Source organism: Mus caroli, chromosome 15, assembly GCF_900094665.2.
Source record: "Mus caroli chromosome 15, CAROLI_EIJ_v1.1, whole genome shotgun sequence".
In the NCBI taxonomy this organism is placed as follows: Eukaryota; Metazoa; Chordata; class Mammalia; order Rodentia; family Muridae; genus Mus; species Mus caroli.
Window position 1 is genome coordinate 70,661,497 of NC_034584.1, and position 16,960 is coordinate 70,678,456.

The following is a 16,960-nucleotide window of genomic DNA, read 5'->3' on the forward strand; positions in this document are numbered from 1 at the left end:
ACTTTGTAGACCAGGCTGGCCTCGAACTCAGAAATCCGCCTGCCTCTGCCTCCCGAGTGCTGGGATTAAAGGCGTGCGCCACCACGCCCGGCCTTACCTGCATTTCTAGTGTTGCTTTATTGTGACCAGTTGTCAGTCTGTCACCCAATATACTGCCCCCTAGTCTATAAGTAGGCTATCCCACTATTCGTACTGTCCAGAGCCAAGGTGGATCACCAGGGCTGGCAGCTGGAGGAAAACACCTGATCCATGGTCCAACCCCCGGCACCCCACCAGGCCGCCCCAACACACTCAGTGGAGAAGCCTGGCTTCAACTTTACTTTGAGCATGCGCGGAGCTGTACCGGCGCCTGCCAATCCCCAGTGCCTGCGTCATTAATACGCGCAAGCTCAGCAATGGATCTCATAGGCCACACGTGTAGGGAGGCGTAGCCCAGACTTGAGCCCCTCCGGAGGATTGTGTTCTGGGGCCTCCTCAGGCAGTACCTCTGGGAACAGGGGCTTGGATCGGTCAATGACGAACATCTCGTGTCCATGGTCATCACGGAGCTCCTCGAGCTGTGCGAAGGTGCAAGGCCCATCCGAATAATCGTTGACAAATAGGGTGCCTTCCCCCGATGGCGCAGGCATCTTTTTCCGCCGGCGTCGGCGTCGGCAGATCATAGCTGCCAACAACAGCGCGGTGAGCGCCAGCAGCGCTATGGCTGCTGTGATCGCTGTCTGCGTTGCTAGGCCCAGGGCTCGGAAGGCCATGCTACCTGCCTCATGCTGGGGTTCATGTCCCACAGGGCGTGTAGCGGGGACTTGCGGGTCAGGTAGCTGCTGTGACTGCTGCCGAGATGCGTTGACCAGTAGATGAAAGGGCACTCGAGCTTTGCCACCTGCATTGGCGGCCTCGCATTCGTACTTGCCTGCGTGAGCCAGTGTGATGTTGGTGAGGAAGAGCATGCCGCTGCCAGTGTCACGGGTGCCGTGCCCGCCCAAGCCTGGCGCCCCACCTTCCAGCTGGGCCTGGGCTTGAGGCTTACCATCGCGAGGCTGGGGCACCTTTCTCCAGACCACCAGGGGCTGTGGGTAGCCTGATGCCTGACAGGCGACCTGCAGGTCCTCCCCCAGATTAGCAGTAAGCTCCGGGGGCTCCACGTTCACAGAGGGGGGAATGCAAATGAGGCTACCACCAGATACTTCTAGCAGACTCTGTAGTGCCAGGCGTGGGGGCTCTGCACATGTGATCTTCTTGTCTCTGGAGCTCAGAAGCCGTCGGCCCCCCTCTTTGATCCAAGAGCCCAGCCAGTGAAGGGCACAATCACAACGCCATGGGTTCTCTGTGTAGGGCAGAATAGAGCCTAGGTAGATGGATTCTGCTAATCCAAACAGAAGCCCTTATCTACCTCTTACAGATGCCTATAGAGTTCTAGAAGCCTTGTCACCTCTCCCTTCACTTCACCTTCCTAGGAATGTTTGTGACTTGTGACGACAGTTCCTGAAAAAGCATCAGCTTCTCTGAAGTCCTGGCTTTGCAAGCCTCTGCGTCCCCGCAGCCCAGCAGCACTGAAACCCTGTTGTCACATGAGCTCTGTCCAGTTTTGCCTGGCTCCCCCTGATGACAAGTTAGAAGAGCCTCAAATCTCTACACACAGAGTTCTAGGACAACCAGTGCTTCACAGAAAAACTCTGTCTTGGAAACCAAAACAGAAAAGAGCTTCACTTCTGTTAAGTTGTCCTGCAGAACTTGTACCCTGTTTCCTTAAGTAGATGCATACGCAGTAACTCCTAACAGTACACCCTGGTGGTCCCGTGTCAAGGCTGAGGGTTCTTGTGTGGCCCTACAAAGTGATGCCCACTGGCTGCCATAGTGAAGCAAGACAGACAAGGGGAAAATATAGGGGCACAGGAAGGGAGGCAAGTCCCCATAGAGTCTGGCTGAAGCCTCTCACCAAGTGACATCAACATTAACTTTGAAGATTGCCAACGTAACAATACTTTTACATTTACAAAAATATTAAAATAGCAGTGAACTCTAGGAAGGGCCTCAGCATGTATCTGTGATCCTCAAGAATGATCTTGCTCTTTTTGTAGGTAATTTCTGGGTCAATAATGAGACTAAACTTTTGTTTACAGTACGGGCACGTTCCCTGGCAACCCCTGTTACTCGAGAGCATGCACTGTATCCCCACCCAATGTGCAGGGCCCACGCTGTAAATGATTCCACTGAAGGCTTTCTTTGTTTTGTTTTCAAGACAGGGTTTCTCTGTGTAGCCCTGGCTGTCCTGGACCAATTTTTATAGACCAGGCTGGTCTCAAACTCAGAAATCCTTCTGCTTCTGTCTCCCAAGTGCTGGGACTAAAGGCGTGCGCTACCGTGTCTGGCTCTCATAGGTTCTTTAACAGTCCTTTGAGGTGTGATCTCTGAAGCCGTCAACTCAGTAGACATGGCTGTCATAAAGGCACTTATTGGCCGGGCGTGGTGTCGCACACCTGTAATCCCAGCACTCGGGAGGCAGAGGCAGGCAGATTTCTGAGTTCAAGACCAGCCTGGTCTACAGAGTGAGTTCCAGGACAGCCAGGGCTACACAGAGAAACCCTGTCTCAAAAAAACAAACAAACAAACAAAAAAAAGCACTTATTTTGTAAACTCCACATGGCTCATGGGTGTGTTTTCATACCACAGCACCTGTCCTTACCCTCATGTTTCAAAGCTATGTTAACATCCCTTTTAATAAAGCTAAACTCTGTTACATTTTGGTTATTCTGGAATCATTTTCTGCAGTAAGGTAGAACCTGGCTCAACCTGAGTCAGGGACTGTAAAAAATTAAGGGAACTCCCCAGGTTGATGTAGCCACAGTGTGGATCTGCCTCTGTTCCTACCACGGCTGACAATAGGAACCCACTGTGTACCTAAGCCTGCTTCTGCCTGCTGGGCCAGCTTTGGACTAGGAGACCCATACCAAAGAAGAGTTACCTGTGAGGCGTAGCACTTGTAGGCTGCTCAGAGGCTGCAGGGCCTCCTTGCTGATGGTGCCCAGTTGGTTCCTGCTGAGGTCCAGTAGGGCTAAGGAGGAAAGCCCAGCCAGGGCCTGGTCCTCCAGTAATTCAATGCTGTTTTCTTGAAGATGAAGTTCCTGTAGTCGCTGAAGTAGGGACAAGAAATCATCAGGGAAAAGGACTAGTCAAGGTTGACTCTCCGTCCTAACCTCTCCCACCAGCAGGGCAGTTGGGATATCGCTGCAAGATACAGAAGTGTTGGCGTTTGTAGCTTACCGGTAGGTGCAAGAAGGTGAAATCCAGCAGCTTTGCCAGCTGGTTTCCAGCCAGGTAAAGCACACGAAGCTGGACCAAGCCCACAAATGCGCCGCCACGCAATCCCCGAAGCCGGTTGCCGGTGAGCGCCAGTTCAAGCAGGCGGGGCTGTGCGCGGAAGGCACCAGACTCCAGCGCACGCAGGGTATTGTTGTGCAGGTAGAGGTGGCGCAGAGCAGCAAGAGGTGCCAGGGAGCCTTGCTCCAGGTGCGCGATGCTGTTGTCTTGCAGGAACAGTGTCTGAGGTTGTGGGGATGAAAAGATTACTTCATTGTGGGGCATGTCCCAGTGACCTTCCATTACATCTCTTACATATACACACTCGATTCTGAAGGACACTGTAGCCCACTACTCCGATCCAAGTCCCTCCAGTCCCACACAGTGCCCACCTGCGTCCCCGGAGGGATTCCCGGTGGGACCACGCGCAACCGTAGGGCGCCACACTCCACTGTGGCGCTGTAGCAGCGGCAGGCGGCGGGACAGCCAGTGGCGCGGGGTGGGAGTCCAGGCAGCAGCGGCAGCAACAATAACCCCAGCAGTAGCAGCAGCAGCGTGGGGGCCCCTAGGGCCATTTCCGAAGAGCCCCACCAGGAAGCTGTGGCTTCCCCAGGGAATGGACCCGGATAGGATGCGCCTCCTGAAACAGGTTAGCAGGCCAGTGCTAACATTATCCAGCCAGTGCTTGTGCAGGAATGTAATGCCAGGCATGGTGGGTTATGCTCTTAACCTAAACTGGGGAAGCTGAGGCAGCCGGATTTGTTGTAAGTTCAAGGCCAGGTCTAAGCTATATATATGTTCCAAGTCAGGTTGGCTGGACCACAGTGAGACTTAGTACTCAGGGGCCAGGCAATGGTGGTGCAGCCTTTAATCCCGGAATTTCCTTGGGAGACAGACCTCTATGAGTTTGACTTCTACAGGGTGAAATTCAAGAGCAGTCAAGGCTGCACAGAGAGACCCCAACTTGAAAAACCAAACAAAAACCAAAAACCCGAAAACCCAAACCAAACCAAACCAAAAACAATCCAGCACTCCAGACTAGTCTACCTGGTGAGTTCCAGGTTAGTCAAGGCTATATATATATATATAGTGATATTTGTCTTTGAAAAAAAAAAGAGAGAGAGAGGAGAGAGAGAGAGAGAGAGAGAGAGAGAGAGAGAGAGAGAGAGAGAGGAAAGAGAAAGAAAGAAAAGAAAAGAAAAGAAAAGAAAAGAAAAGAAAGAAAAGAGGAAAAAAAGGCCCCCTACCTGTCTTTTACTCTTGGTAAAACCTGTACAAAGGCTCCAAAATAGCTATACAAGTAAAGACACTTGCCTGGCCAGCCTGGTGACCTGAGCTGCATCTACTCAACCCACATAAAGGTAGAAGACGCAACTCCACAGAGTTGGCCTCTGACCTGTATGAGCATTCCCCACTCCCAACAGATGTGCGTTCACACACACACACACACACACACACACACACACACACACACAGTTTTTTTTTTTAAAAGGAAACAACAACAACCCCCCCCCCCCAATAAAAACAAAAGCAAAAGCCATCTTTCCTTGATGGTCCTTACCTTGCCCTAGGCCTCTTCCTGTGCCTATTCTGAGAGCCTCCTGCTTGTCACTGGCACAGCAGCCTCCGTTGGGCTCTCCTTGGTTCCCAGATGTAACAGGACGTAACTGCCTGGGTAGCAAAGTCCAGGGCAATTATCCAGGTATGGACCAAAAGAGAGCGCTCCGGGCAGACACACCCCCTCGGTCTCATTCTGTGGGCACTGGCATCAGCATAAAGTTCAGCACTGGGTAGAAACTTCTTTGTGTCTCAACATAAGAGCAAGGGACCCCACATGACCTTGACCCATATGATCCCACCTTATGGTTCATTTGTCATGATCTGAGGGGGATGTGGTGGTCATGGCATAGCTTGGTGTGGTCTATGATCCTCCTGTTGTAGGGATAGAGGTGGGTAGGAAGCTCACCAAGAGTTAGGCTTTTCCTCAGGGCTAACTCATATGTTTTATTTTCTTTTAGACAGGCTCTACTGTGTCTCTCCGGTTGGCCTGGAACTCCTTATGTGGATGGCTTCAAACCCAGAGATGTCTGTCTGCCTCCAAGTGTTGAGATTAAAGGCCTATGTCACTATGCCTAGCTTATTTCTAGCTTTTTCTTTCCTTTTATTTATTTTTAAATTCTATGAATGAATGTTTTGCTTTTCATATATGTGTGTGCATCTCATGCCTACCTGGGACCCTCAAGAGTCAAAAGAGGGCTGGGCGGTGGTGGCGCACGCCTTTAATCCCAGCACTGGGGAGGCAGAGGCAGGCGGATTTCTGAGTTCGAGGCCAGCCTGGTCTACAGAGTGAGTTCCAGGACAGCCAGGGCTACACAGAGAAACCCTGTCTTGNAGTGAGTTCCAGGACAGCCAGGGCTACACAGAGAAACCCTGTCTTGAAAAACAAAACAAAACAAAAAAAAAAACAAACAACGCCCCCCCCCCCCCCACACACACAAAAACCAAACCAAACCAACCAACCAATCAACCAAAAGAGTCAAAAGAGGGCATTAGATCCCCTGGGACTGAGGTTAGGAAGGTTGTGGTGAACCATCATGTGGGTGCTGGGAATTCACCTCACCCCAAGCCCTACCTCCACTAAGACAGGCTCTCTTTCTCTGTGTCCAGGACTGTCCTGAAACTCTATGTAAAACAGGCTGGCCTTGAACTCAGAGATCCACCTGCCTCTGCCTCTCTAGTACTGAGATTAAAGACCTGAGCCTCCACACCTGGCTGTGACTTCTAATTGTTTTTGAGCCAAGGTCTTGCTATCCTTGGACTGGAGATCCTCTAATCATGCTTCCAAGTGACAAGATCACAGGCGTGCACCACCACACCCAGATTTCCTGGGTGATTTTAGAGAACAGAGGAGGGAAAAGACAAACAGGAAAATCATGCCCTGGCCCCACAGCTGGTTCGAAGCGGGGGCTGTGTCTTTGGAGTAGAGGAAGGTGTGTGTCATATCTGGCTGGAATGTGGGGAAAAACCTCAGGTCATCTGTTGGTTTTTAACTTTCTTCTTTCCTCCCTCTGGGGATTGGCCTCAGTCTCTCCCGCACACCAATCACAGGCTAAGCACACAATACACTGAGTTCCACTCCTATCAGCACAACTGGGTATCTAGCTTTCTAAGAATGTGGGAGCAGTGACCTCTGAAACTGTCAAGAAATGCACCCCTCAGGTTACTGCATGTCCCTGGGTACCTAGGGACAGGAGGACTAGGGTCTAGTTCTAGCCACGATGAGCTCAGTTTTAATGGTGATGCCCGAACCTGAGAAGCCTTAAGGAAGATAGGACCAAGGGTGCACTGTTCTCTAGTCTCCAGCCTCATTTGGCATGGTCTAGTGTTTTAATCCGCGCCGATTCACCAGGTCTTCTTTGCTCTGAGTCAAGTTGGATTGTACTAAGTGGCCTTGGTGTTTGTCTCAATTTTGCACCAATTGTAAGTCACATGATCATTTAAAGTCAATAGAGATGAGGCAGCACAGCAGTAAAGTTTTAATGGAATAGCTTTGGCGCAGGCAAAGGCATTTCCTAGATCTCAGGACATGTGGAGCCCCAAGAAGTGGGGACGCTTGCTAGGTTTCTGGGTTTTATTTCCTGGAGCACGAATGACTGGTTGGTCCCTGGCTCCAGGCCTTGCACATCTGTTTAGCCTTCAGTAGCAAAGCCTTGATCTGTGCATTAGGGATCAGAGCTGCTGCTTATGCAGAAGCCCAGATGTGCACCAGAGCAAGACAGCCATGTCAGAAATAAGGGCCACTTATTAGATGAGCCCAGCAGAGATCCTTTTATCAGGACGTGAACCTCTAATCCTGAGCAGGAGTCGGGTGTCGGTCTCTTGGATGCCTATCTAGGCGGGAAGAGGGTGGGGAGGAGTCCTGTGTCCTCTGTGTCCCAGCGGAGGTCTCTGGCAGCCCCTGTGATCTGGCGCTTTTAAGCAGCACTACCTCCCCTAACCGCCCCCTCCCGTTCCAGTGGGTCTGAGCCTGCTCATTGAGGGTGTGGTTTCCATCCCCTTCCCACTGCCAGATCCTATGACCTTTTCTCGGTGAGGCAGTCAGAACCTAGAGGGTCCCGATCCCGCCCCCAAACCCGGTGACCTTGGGCCAGGATCTCCCCCCACCCCCTCACCTGCTCCAGTGGCGAGCGACTCCCCGCGGTGCTTGCGGCTGCAAGACTGGAGAAGTGGGGGGGGGGTTGGGGTGGGCGCGCACGCGCAGCGGCCCACGCGCGCCTTGCGCCTGCCGCCCTGCCTGACGTGACCAGCGCAGGCCAATCCGTGGGACGCAAAGCCGGTGTAAGGGTTAGAGGTGGCCGAGAGAGGACCTCTGTAGGGACAGAGGATAGCAGGGCAGCACCAGAACCTTGGACAGCGCCAACCACCCTGGGCTCACCTCTGCGCGCACGCGCTCTCAGTCACCAGCATGCAGGTGACAGCGGACATCTAAGTTAACCTAGAGTGCTGGAGCAGAGGGGTAACCTGCGAGTACTACAAAACCCAGTTTGCCCTAACCCTCCCCACACAGCCCCAGCTGGAGTCTCAGGGCGGCGGGGCAGCGGGCAGCAGCGGGGCCAGATCCATAGTTAGGGCGATGCGGCGACCTTGCCAGTGTACGTGAGAGGGGACCGTAGGGGAGCTAGGCCCGTACTCGAAGCAAGCGCTGAGCTCGAAGGCCAGGGCCGAGCGCACTAGCCCCACACCGCCTGCGCGCTCCGGGGCCGGGTGGTACAGGCGCCCATTGGCCGCCAGGGGTAGCAAGCGAGCCGGCTCGAAGGGTATGGCCAGCGCTTCGCCACCGCCGCAGTAGGAGAGACGAGGTGACTCGCTGTCGGAAGCCAGGAGGTGCGTGAAGACCACTGGTCGGTCTTCACAGCGCAGGAAGTTACGCTCTCTGCCACAAAGCGAGAGGAAGGGGAAGGAAGCCTCGTAGCGCCCGCTGTGGTTGGGTCTCAGACGGGAGAAGAAAGTGACCAGGAACTGCAGGTCTGTGGGAACAAAAGGCACGATCATGCTCGGTGACCTAGCTTCCCCGACACGCTCCTTTTCCTGGGAATACCAGCACTGGCACGAGACAGCGGCCCCCCTCGTGGATGGTGCCTTTCCTCAGAGTCGGGGAGCCGAGGCCCTGAAGGGTAGAGAGAGACATGAGGGAGCAATACCTTTGAAGCAGGTGATAAAGTTCTTCATTTTGGAGTCATCTAGGAAAAGCTGCAGAAGGGACACAGTGGACAGTAAGTCCTGGCAAGAAAGCCAGTGGTGTTCGCTGTCCTTGCTTTTCGGTCTAATGTGTTCAGGGGGGGCATGTGGAAGGGCCCTGCGGACTCTCCCCACATCTACAGACAGGTTTCTAGGGCTGCAGCCCTCACCCCTTTTTCTACAGTAGGTTTGACAGCCGCTTGTCCCTAGCAATCGCGAGCGAGTACTCGGCTCTGGGACTGCAGCTAGGACAGGCTAGTGTGCGCGGGATTACGATGCGGTGTAAGCGGCTGGCCCCGGAATTAACTCTTCCAGCCAGGGCTTTGAAAGGTTCAAAGCCACGCGTAGCACCTATCCCAGGTCTCGCCTCTAGAACTATTCCCCACCCGGTGCCGATGGATTCTGCAGTCCCCTAAGGTCTCCTCCCTCTGTCACACGCCAGGCACACCTGGCCTTGGTGATCCACATAGTAGAAATACTCGCGGGTTCTGGGCTCCGGGCTTTGACCCTGTGTGTAGGAGACACGCTCGTCCCCACTGCAGGTCCGAGCTCTCTGCGACCTCGCCAAGACTAGAGCCAAGTTACGAACTGCCCCACTAGGCGGCCACATCCTTCCACACCGGAAGCGGATCACACAGTGTTGTGCCTGGGGCTTTGGGTTCCGCCGGCAACACGTGCTCGGAGGGGCGGAGCTGTCTATCCCGCCCCCGGAAGTAGCTACTAGCGTGGACTCCCCCCCGCCCCCTTGTCAGAAGTAACCTGAAAGAAACACAATCAGCGAGTGTGCACTTGAACTTTATTCACACGGAGCACTGTCCCCTCGAGCCACACGTCCGAGGGAGCGCCTGCGGCCGAGAGGCCCTGGAGAGAGAGGCCAGGACCTGCCCCAGAGAGCTGCGGGCCTCCGCATGGCGGGACTTTTGTTTTTAATAAATAAAAACTCTAAAAATATATATATATAAACAGGAGAAATGAAGTTTGACAACTGTTGGAATTCAGATTCCAGAATGGAAAACGCAAACGAGTCCAGGCAGGTCTCATCCACGCGCCGCCCGTGTGTGGAGTTTGGTCAGAGGCCGCGAGGTCAAAGGAGGGTGGTGCTAACTTGCTCTGCGCGAGGACCCCAACGGCAGTTCAAGAGCTAAATAGCATCTGGTTAAAACTATGTCCTTAGCAAACTTAGTTCTGTCGTTCTATTTATATCTTTATACACAAGTAGGCTGGGTATCGGATAGATTCTGTAGTCAAACAAAAAACAAAAAACCTCTCGCCCTCCCTCACCCGCCCCAAGAAAGCCTGCCTAGCCCTGGCCCTACCCCAGGGGGCTTTGGTTTGGGGCCTCCCCTTGCACAAAGACCTATTAGGCATCGAACCGACGGAACCAAGTCCTAGTAGTGGCCAGCACAGCTCTCCAGAACGCCTCTAACTCTCCTTCTGGCCCCAGCCAGAGGCCCCTAGACTAGGGTGGGAGGGCTCAGGGCGAGAGTGCCTTGGTGGAGGATTGCCCTGAAGAGGGGACAAGGTCCTGTTGCCCTGAGCAACGCGGTATGTGCTTCAGCCGACCAGGAGGGCAGTGTCGCTCGGCTCCGGGAAACAGAAGGCACTTCTCGGGGCTGGCTTGCGACTGGCAGGGCGAGCCGGTACCTGCAGGAACTGGCCGCGAGATATGGCGCGGCTGCTTTGCCCGGGAGGGCCTGGGGCGGGGCCGGCGTCTGGCGGGGCCTGGCATGCTGCCTCGCGCTGGGGCCTTCCCTCCCACCTTCCCGGGTGTCACCCTAGCAGGCGTCCATAGCCCGCGTGCTATAGCACGCCCTCCATGAAGCTGGTATCTAAATGCTGAATGAGCACTCGAAGGAAGGACATCTCCTTTCGTGTATTCTCGAAGATGACGCGAGGATCATCCGACTGGCAGCGCAGGCAGTTGGGTGCCATCACCATAGCCAGGTTGCTGACATCCATTTTGGTGATGGCTACGTTGGCTGGCTGCACGAACACCTGTGTGAGGGGGTCCGGGTGAAGGGAGAGGAGAGCAGAGTGGAGGGTAGGCGTAGCTATTAGGGGATGAGCTGGGCAAAGTGGAAGGTTGGCTGGGAAGGATGGAAGGTGGGCGTGGTGCGGCACTGGATGCAGATCATGCATACCTGGAGGAAGCGAATGAGGTAGCACAGCACCATTCGGTTGATGCGCGGTAGCGCGTGCACCACGGCTACAGCAGCCTCCGGGCTCTCGTAGTGCGCAATGCATTGTTCGTAGAATTCATGAGGAATCAAGGGCTCTTCCAGCTCCCGATACCACAGCTTCAGCAGCGATGCTGAGGGTGGGAGTGACTTAGATGGTCTTGGCTTGGGAACCCCTAAGCCAAGCATCCACCAGAGGCCACATCCAGAGAAACAGGGTGCACGGGAGGATATGGAACAGGCTGGAAAGGGTCTCTCTAGCTAAAGCTGTACAGCTTGAGGCCAGATCTCAGAGACACTAGCTGCTGGAGGACCTGGGATCATTCTTGACAGTACAGGTATGTGTGCATGTGTCCACAATGGCTACACAATAAAATCTCTCACAGGGCTCTGCAGCTGCCGCAGAAGGTGGCTGAGGATGCCGCAGGAGCTGTGGGCCAGGCTGCTCTGGAGGGCAGAACCCTGGGTATGCCAACAACACTGACATGGCCAGTGTGGGAGGATGTCTAGAATTCTTCTGAAGATAGGCACCAGGGGTGAAGGATGGTGAGATGCAGCCACAGGACAGGGGGACAAGGCCATAGGGTGATCCCGAACAGGAGTCCCAGCCTGCATGGTTATCTGCTTTCTGGGATATGCATGCAAGCCAACTCTTCAAAACTACTGAGTATGTGTGGGGCTCACCAGGGACATGGGGGTCCTCCAGGCCTGTAGGCACCTTCCACTGATCCACCTGCAACTTCAGGGCATTCACCTCATCAATGTCCCCAGGGACCCTAGAGAACACAGGGTGCATCTCAGACTAGAGCAGCTCACCTTGTCCTCAAGCTAGTTGGGAATAGCAGAAAGGCTCAAGGACCCGCCAACCACTCAGTCTCAGGCAGGGTGGGGTGACTCAGCTTTGTGGCTCCTTTTGGCTCTCTTGGCTTCCCTGTGCAGCTGGTTCCCTTGGTAGGCCACTAAATCCCAAACTTGCTTCCCATTTTGTCTTGGGGGCTTGGACCTCCCCAGGCCTGACAGGCCAGTCATTACAATGGTTGACACTGCATAGGCAAGTGCCATCCCAAGGGCTGGGTATGCCATATCCCTATTCACACAGGATGCTGAAACTGCCTGGCCAGCTGCATGCCATCTCTGAAGCTCTTGTCAGAGGTGATGTTCTTGCTGGCATCCAGGTACATTCTGGACCCGTTGGCTGTCTTTATTGACCATGACCTACTCTAGGGGTAGGGTGGGGTGGTGACACAGCCAACTTGCCTCCTGTGGACTGGGCATTGCCTTGTCTCTTTGGCTGCATGGCCCTTAGCCCTAATGTCCCTGACACTAGAGATATAAACACACAACTGTGCTCATTTCCCCACCCACAACCTGGGGCTGGCAAGGCACCTGAAGATACCCTCTGTCTGGTCACCGTTGAGTGCCAGGACCTCCTCGGAGAGCCGTGTCTGTACCCAGGGCAGCTGCCTGTCAGGATAGCGCTCTTTCTGCATGCTCATCACCTCCTGCAGTGCACTGCCAAACATGGATGGGCTGAACACTGCGTTCTTAGCATGTCGTATCTCCTCCACGTTAGGCTTCTTCAGGCCCTGTGAAAACAGCCCAGCACTCAGGTCCTGTTGTAGTCCAGCCTCCTTCTTTCATCTCTTTCCCCTAATTCTGGTTCTTGGCCCAGTCAGAACCCGGGACTACCCAGACCCTGACCCAAGTCACTAAGGAGGTCCCATCAGGCCATCTGCAACACCCTAAAGCATGGATATGCAGAATGGTGGAGGGGTGAGGGTCCCCATCACGGGCTTGCATATGGCAGTATATGCCTGCTGCATCTCACCATGCCACTTGGAGTTCTTAGGGGGCCAGTGCAGCCAGGATGCCATTTCTAGGCTCTGAGAGGCAGGGTATAGCCAGGTAGATGGATTAGCTTACTTGGGTAGGCTACCTGATGTCTAGTACCCATTTGCATTGCTCCTCAACTGGAGGCTCAGGCATGGTCACAAGTCCTTTGATGGGAAAGACTGGGGGAAGCACAGGGTCTCCTAAGCCTTCCTAGTTAGACACTAACAGGCTGGGCACCGCTGTCAGCAGGTATTCTGCCACGCCTTACTGCCTTCCCATCAGGCTTCTGGATGGACTGGAGGAGAGTCATTTGCCCTACCCTGCTTTCCCCAGAGGCATTTGTACCTTCTTGGCCCCAGTCAAAGCTGCCTTCTGCAGTTTGTGGTAACAGTACTTCGCATAGGTGCTTATTGCCACCCCTAAAAGAGAAAGGGTGACAGTCAGCTTGGAGTGGACATGTGGGATACAGGGGCTGAGAACAGCAATTACAGGGTTTTCACCCACCCCTGAGCTAGACAGTAGCCCATATTTTCTCCCAGGCACAGTCCTATAGTACAAAGCCCCAGGAGGAGAGGCAAGGGGAGCTTCCCACGCCTTTAGGAGCTAGGGTGGAGGAGAGCCTTCTACAGCCTTCCTACAGCCACAGAGGAAAACCAGGCTGGAGACAAAGCACATCCCTGTAAAGAGTCACAGGCAAGAAAGGACACACTCAGGCCTTCAACTCTACTTCCTTTCCTCCTCAGGTGACCCAAGCAAGACCTTTGGTCTTCCCTGGTCCCAGGGGAAGAGGCTTCTAGTGCCTTTGGCCAGCACTGGGGCAAAGTTTTCCAGCGGGTATGGCTTCCTTAGGGAGGGGTGAGGTTGGGGGGCAAGAGTGTCAGGAGAGGGTGAAGTGTCAAGGCTTGGCTCTCAGTGGGAGACAGGACTCTAAGCAGAGGCTAAGGCAGGGCTGAAGGCCTGCCTTCCTTTCAAGGGAGGAGGCTTTCTGGGACTCAGCCCCTGCAGCAGAGCTAGTGAGATTGGAGTGTTGTACACTCCAGTGACATAAACTTAGGCTAGGCATGAATGGAAGATGATGTCAAGTGTCACCCAGTTGGTCCTGGCAAATAGGGAGAGAGGCAGATGACAGAAAATGCCGAGAATGTCATGGACAGACCTCCACTAGCTGCGTACTTCTGGAAAACAGACACCCCTCCTTTGGAAGTTCCTTCTTGGACTCCTTAGCTTGCTATCCACTGGGGTCAATGAGATCTCGTAAGTTTCTTGTGGACATCTGAGGAACTGGGAAGGTCCTTAGATGTGTGTATCCATATCCCATAAGCTTATTTTGTCCCATTAGACTACTTTATCATAAAATAGTTTATTCACTTCTGTAAAAGGGGTTCCTTTCTAACCAAAGTAATTATAGATTTCTCAGATGTTTAAGTCTTGGACAATCTGCCCCAGGTCCCATGTGATCCACAGAACCTGGCAGAAGATCCATGCTTTTGTCCTCAGCCGGCTGGAGATAGCTCTGAGCTTTCTACTTTAGGGCACCCTACCCCTCAGGAAAGCTGTAAGGCTCCCTTGTTAAGAACAGAGAGTGCTGAAGTTCTTCCCCTGCCCTGGCTCAGCTCAGCAGATGTCTGAGAACAATGGAAGGGAGTTAGGCCTGTTGCCTCTTGTTCTGCCCACTCAGGGCTGCCTTGTCGGACAGTTGATCAGGAGCACAGCATTTCCCATTCCTACAACTCCTCAGCTGGCGGCAGGTATGAGAAAAACCTCCCTGGGCTTCAGTGTTTCAGTACGATAAGGACTAAATAACGCCCATCTTAGATGCTGAGAATGGTTGTCTGGGAGCCAGTTAAGTGTTAAGCAGACAGCCTCTGGTGCTGTGGTGGTAGCAGGTAGGTCAGGACTGAGGCCGGGGCTACATGTAACCCGGAGTCTAGGTAGCTGCAGTGATTTCTGTTCTGTGCTGAGTGTCCACAGTGGGTCAGGCAGTAGTCACTGCCACCCCATAGAGACCTTTACTTGTATGAGGTCTGCTCCTGGGTCTGCAGTCTAGCCTCATTGAACCCTGGCTGCAGGTTTTTGTACAGTTTTACATTGAGGAGCGGCTTACTCTTGCAGACTTAGAGGAGCAGTGCTGCGGGTTCTCCCTATCGCAGCAGGTGCACCAGGGCTTACTGTGTCTGCTGGTGCTCAGCCTGCATGGTCCAGGGAAGGAGTGCTCCCCAGTCTCCTACCTGACAGTCTGGGCTCCAGAACTCTGCCCAGCTCTGCTCCAAGGTCCACAGGAGTTTGTTTCCTACCTTGTTGGCCAAAACTCACAGGTAGTTGGATCTGTCCAGCTCCCGTGCCCTGGCAGTTGGGAAGCAGGGGCTGGTAACTCTACTACTATCCCCACGGGCAGTCTCAACACAGGCTTGCCAGGGCAGCCTGGGAGGCCCCAAGCAAGAGAACATTTCAACCCTACTGAGGTCATCCTGGCCTCCTCATAAGGCTCTGCGTGCTCTGCAGCTTCCTGCTGGCCACCTGTTCTGTTTTACTACACACATCTCATCTACAGAAAGCTCGTCCCTGAGTTCCCGTGGGCAGTACAGAGTGAAGAGTCAAACAAGGAGCAGGAGGCAGGGGTTCCAATACTGTGGATGCTGGCCTGGTGGAAGCAGCTCTGTATGAAGCTGGTGCAGGCAGGCCAGAGCTGCCTTGAGGCCTTCTGAAGGAATGGCAGCATTGAGCTGTCACTGAGAGCTCTAGAAAGGGAGGTCACAGCCTTCTCTGGTGTTCAGCTGAGCAGAGTGGTCCTAATAGGGCTCAGGGGAAGAGCAAGGAGGAGACTGGTGGAAGAAGGCAGAGAAACTCTGGGCTTCAGAAGGCTTTGCTGGGGCCACTATGGGAAAGGGAAGATTCCCTGCTGGTGACAGGGTGGTTCCCCTGCCCCCAGAGGTACCAGGCTAGAGGGCAGGGCCAGGGAAGCACTTGGCACAGGACAAGCAGCTCCTCCACCTGTGAGCCTCACCCCATGGTCAGGCCCGTTCACTCACCTGGGGGTGACTCCAGGCCTTCACAGGTTAGTCCTTGTTCCCCCTGTCCACCAAGAAGCAAGCTGTGGGTTGTCCTGGGTACCGCCAGAAGAGGTGCGCAGCATGCACCGTTTCTCTAGTCACTGTGGCACCCCAGACCTCCAGGTTTTGCTTGCTTGGGAGGCCCCAAGCCTGAGGTTAGTGTCCCTCCCCCAGCCCAGAAGCGGTTAGAGAAGGCCAGGCGGCCATGGCTGAAGAGCAGAGCGGTGCAGAGGCAGCGCCCAGGCTGCAGAGGCCCTACCATCTGGCTCTTCAACATAAGGCTTGGGTTTCTTTCTCAGTTTGGACTTCTTCTTACTGTTTCTTTCCAGAAGCTCTTTTATGTGCTGTGTCACTGGGGAGCAAACAGAACCGTGAGGACCACAGGACACAAGCCAGAAACCACTGCCCATGTGGTTCGTACACTTGGTGGCAAGGAGGCCCCTGGGCCTGCGGGGGGGTCTGTCCCCATCAAGCTGAAGGCCATGTGTCTCTGGAGACAGGCGGCTATGTGCACACATAGGTGGCTATGTGTGGGATGCTGGGACCTTGCTGGTGCTATCTGACCAGAGGGCCTCATGTGGTAGGAAGGCAGAGGGATTGTATTGGTCAGGGGAGATATAGCGCAGCTGGTTCACACATCTCTGGCCAAGAGGAGAGTTGGGTCCGGGCTCTTGAGCTGGTGTTTGGTCCACAGACCCACCTGCTACAAAGCCAACAGAAACGGGTGAATGACGGTGACAGGAGGCTCTAGTCTGGTGCAGACTGCCACCCGTGCTGGTGACTTGTCACCTGCCTGAGGACATGCCTGTCAGATTTCGGCACTGAGAAAGTGTCTTCTCCCCCATTTCCCATCAATGTACTCTTTGGAAGTCAGTCACGAGGAAATGTGTTAAGGGGATTTATTCAATCCTTTGGTTTAAGCCTTACCTCTAGGAAGTTTTCAGTTGGCTAGCATTCCTGAACAGCTCCCATTACCTCTCCCTCCCTAAGCCTCTATGTCAAGATTTGTGACTGAACACAAGAGTTTCAGTGCACGTGAAGCAGGGAGTCTAACAAGAAGTGACAGGTCCAGCCCTTTTTACTTTTTGAGACCTGATCGTATTTAAACTAGTACGGCTGCCTTGAACTCACTTTGTATCCAGGGCAGGCCTTGCCTCTTTTCCTCTTGCCTTGGCATACTGGGTAGATGATAGACTAGTACAGCACCAGGCGTGGCTATGCTTACTTTATGTATTTTGGGTGCTGAGGACTGAACTCACAGCCTTGTGAACGCCAGGCAAGTGTTTTGCACAGAGCTATAATTGTAGACCTGAAGTTTCTGAGGTCTTGAAATTCTAAGCCCTTGCTGTATAGTTCAGGCTGACC

At 53.9% G+C, this 16,960-nt stretch overlaps 3 protein-coding genes across 4 annotated transcripts in view; all 3 read right to left on the reverse strand.

Annotated features, from left to right (window-relative positions):
* Positions 1-299: 299 nt before the first annotated feature.
* Positions 300-7,515, reverse strand: Lrrc24 (leucine rich repeat containing 24). The gene is made up of 6 exons (XM_021182996.2): positions 7,470-7,515; positions 4,859-4,968; positions 3,690-3,937; positions 3,262-3,540; positions 2,963-3,131; positions 300-1,324 (listed from the first exon to the last, which is right to left on the reverse strand). Exons 3-6 carry the CDS (start codon positions 3,870-3,872, stop codon positions 390-392), a joined length of 1,566 nt encoding a protein of 521 aa, XP_021038655.1. The 5' UTR covers positions 3,873-3,937; positions 4,859-4,968; positions 7,470-7,515; the 3' UTR covers positions 300-389.
* C15H8orf82 (chromosome 15 C8orf82 homolog) lies at positions 6,811-9,169 on the reverse strand. Its single transcript, XM_021182995.2, has 3 exons — positions 8,984-9,169; positions 8,499-8,547; positions 6,811-8,324 (listed from the first exon to the last, which is right to left on the reverse strand). Exons 1-3 carry the CDS (start codon positions 9,143-9,145, stop codon positions 7,879-7,881), a joined length of 657 nt encoding a protein of 218 aa, XP_021038654.1. The 5' UTR covers positions 9,146-9,169; the 3' UTR covers positions 6,811-7,878.
* A 145-nt stretch (positions 9,170-9,314) lies between these two features.
* Positions 9,315-16,960, reverse strand: part of Arhgap39 (Rho GTPase activating protein 39) — an 89,830-nt gene continuing 82,184 nt past the window's right edge. The window contains exons 7-12 of one of the 2 annotated variants that reach the window (XM_021182993.2): positions 15,855-15,947; positions 12,891-12,964; positions 12,099-12,298; positions 11,397-11,488; positions 10,677-10,846; positions 9,315-10,530 (exon numbers count right to left, since the gene is read on the reverse strand). In XM_021182993.2, the coding sequence (XP_021038652.1) occupies positions 10,336-10,530; positions 10,677-10,846; positions 11,397-11,488; positions 12,099-12,298; positions 12,891-12,964; positions 15,855-15,947 (824 nt within the window). In that variant the 3' untranslated portion in view covers positions 9,315-10,335. The remainder of the gene's footprint in view (positions 10,531-10,676; positions 10,847-11,396; positions 11,489-12,098; positions 12,299-12,890; positions 12,965-15,854; positions 15,948-16,960) is intronic. The other variant, XM_021182994.2, reaches the window with a different exon arrangement.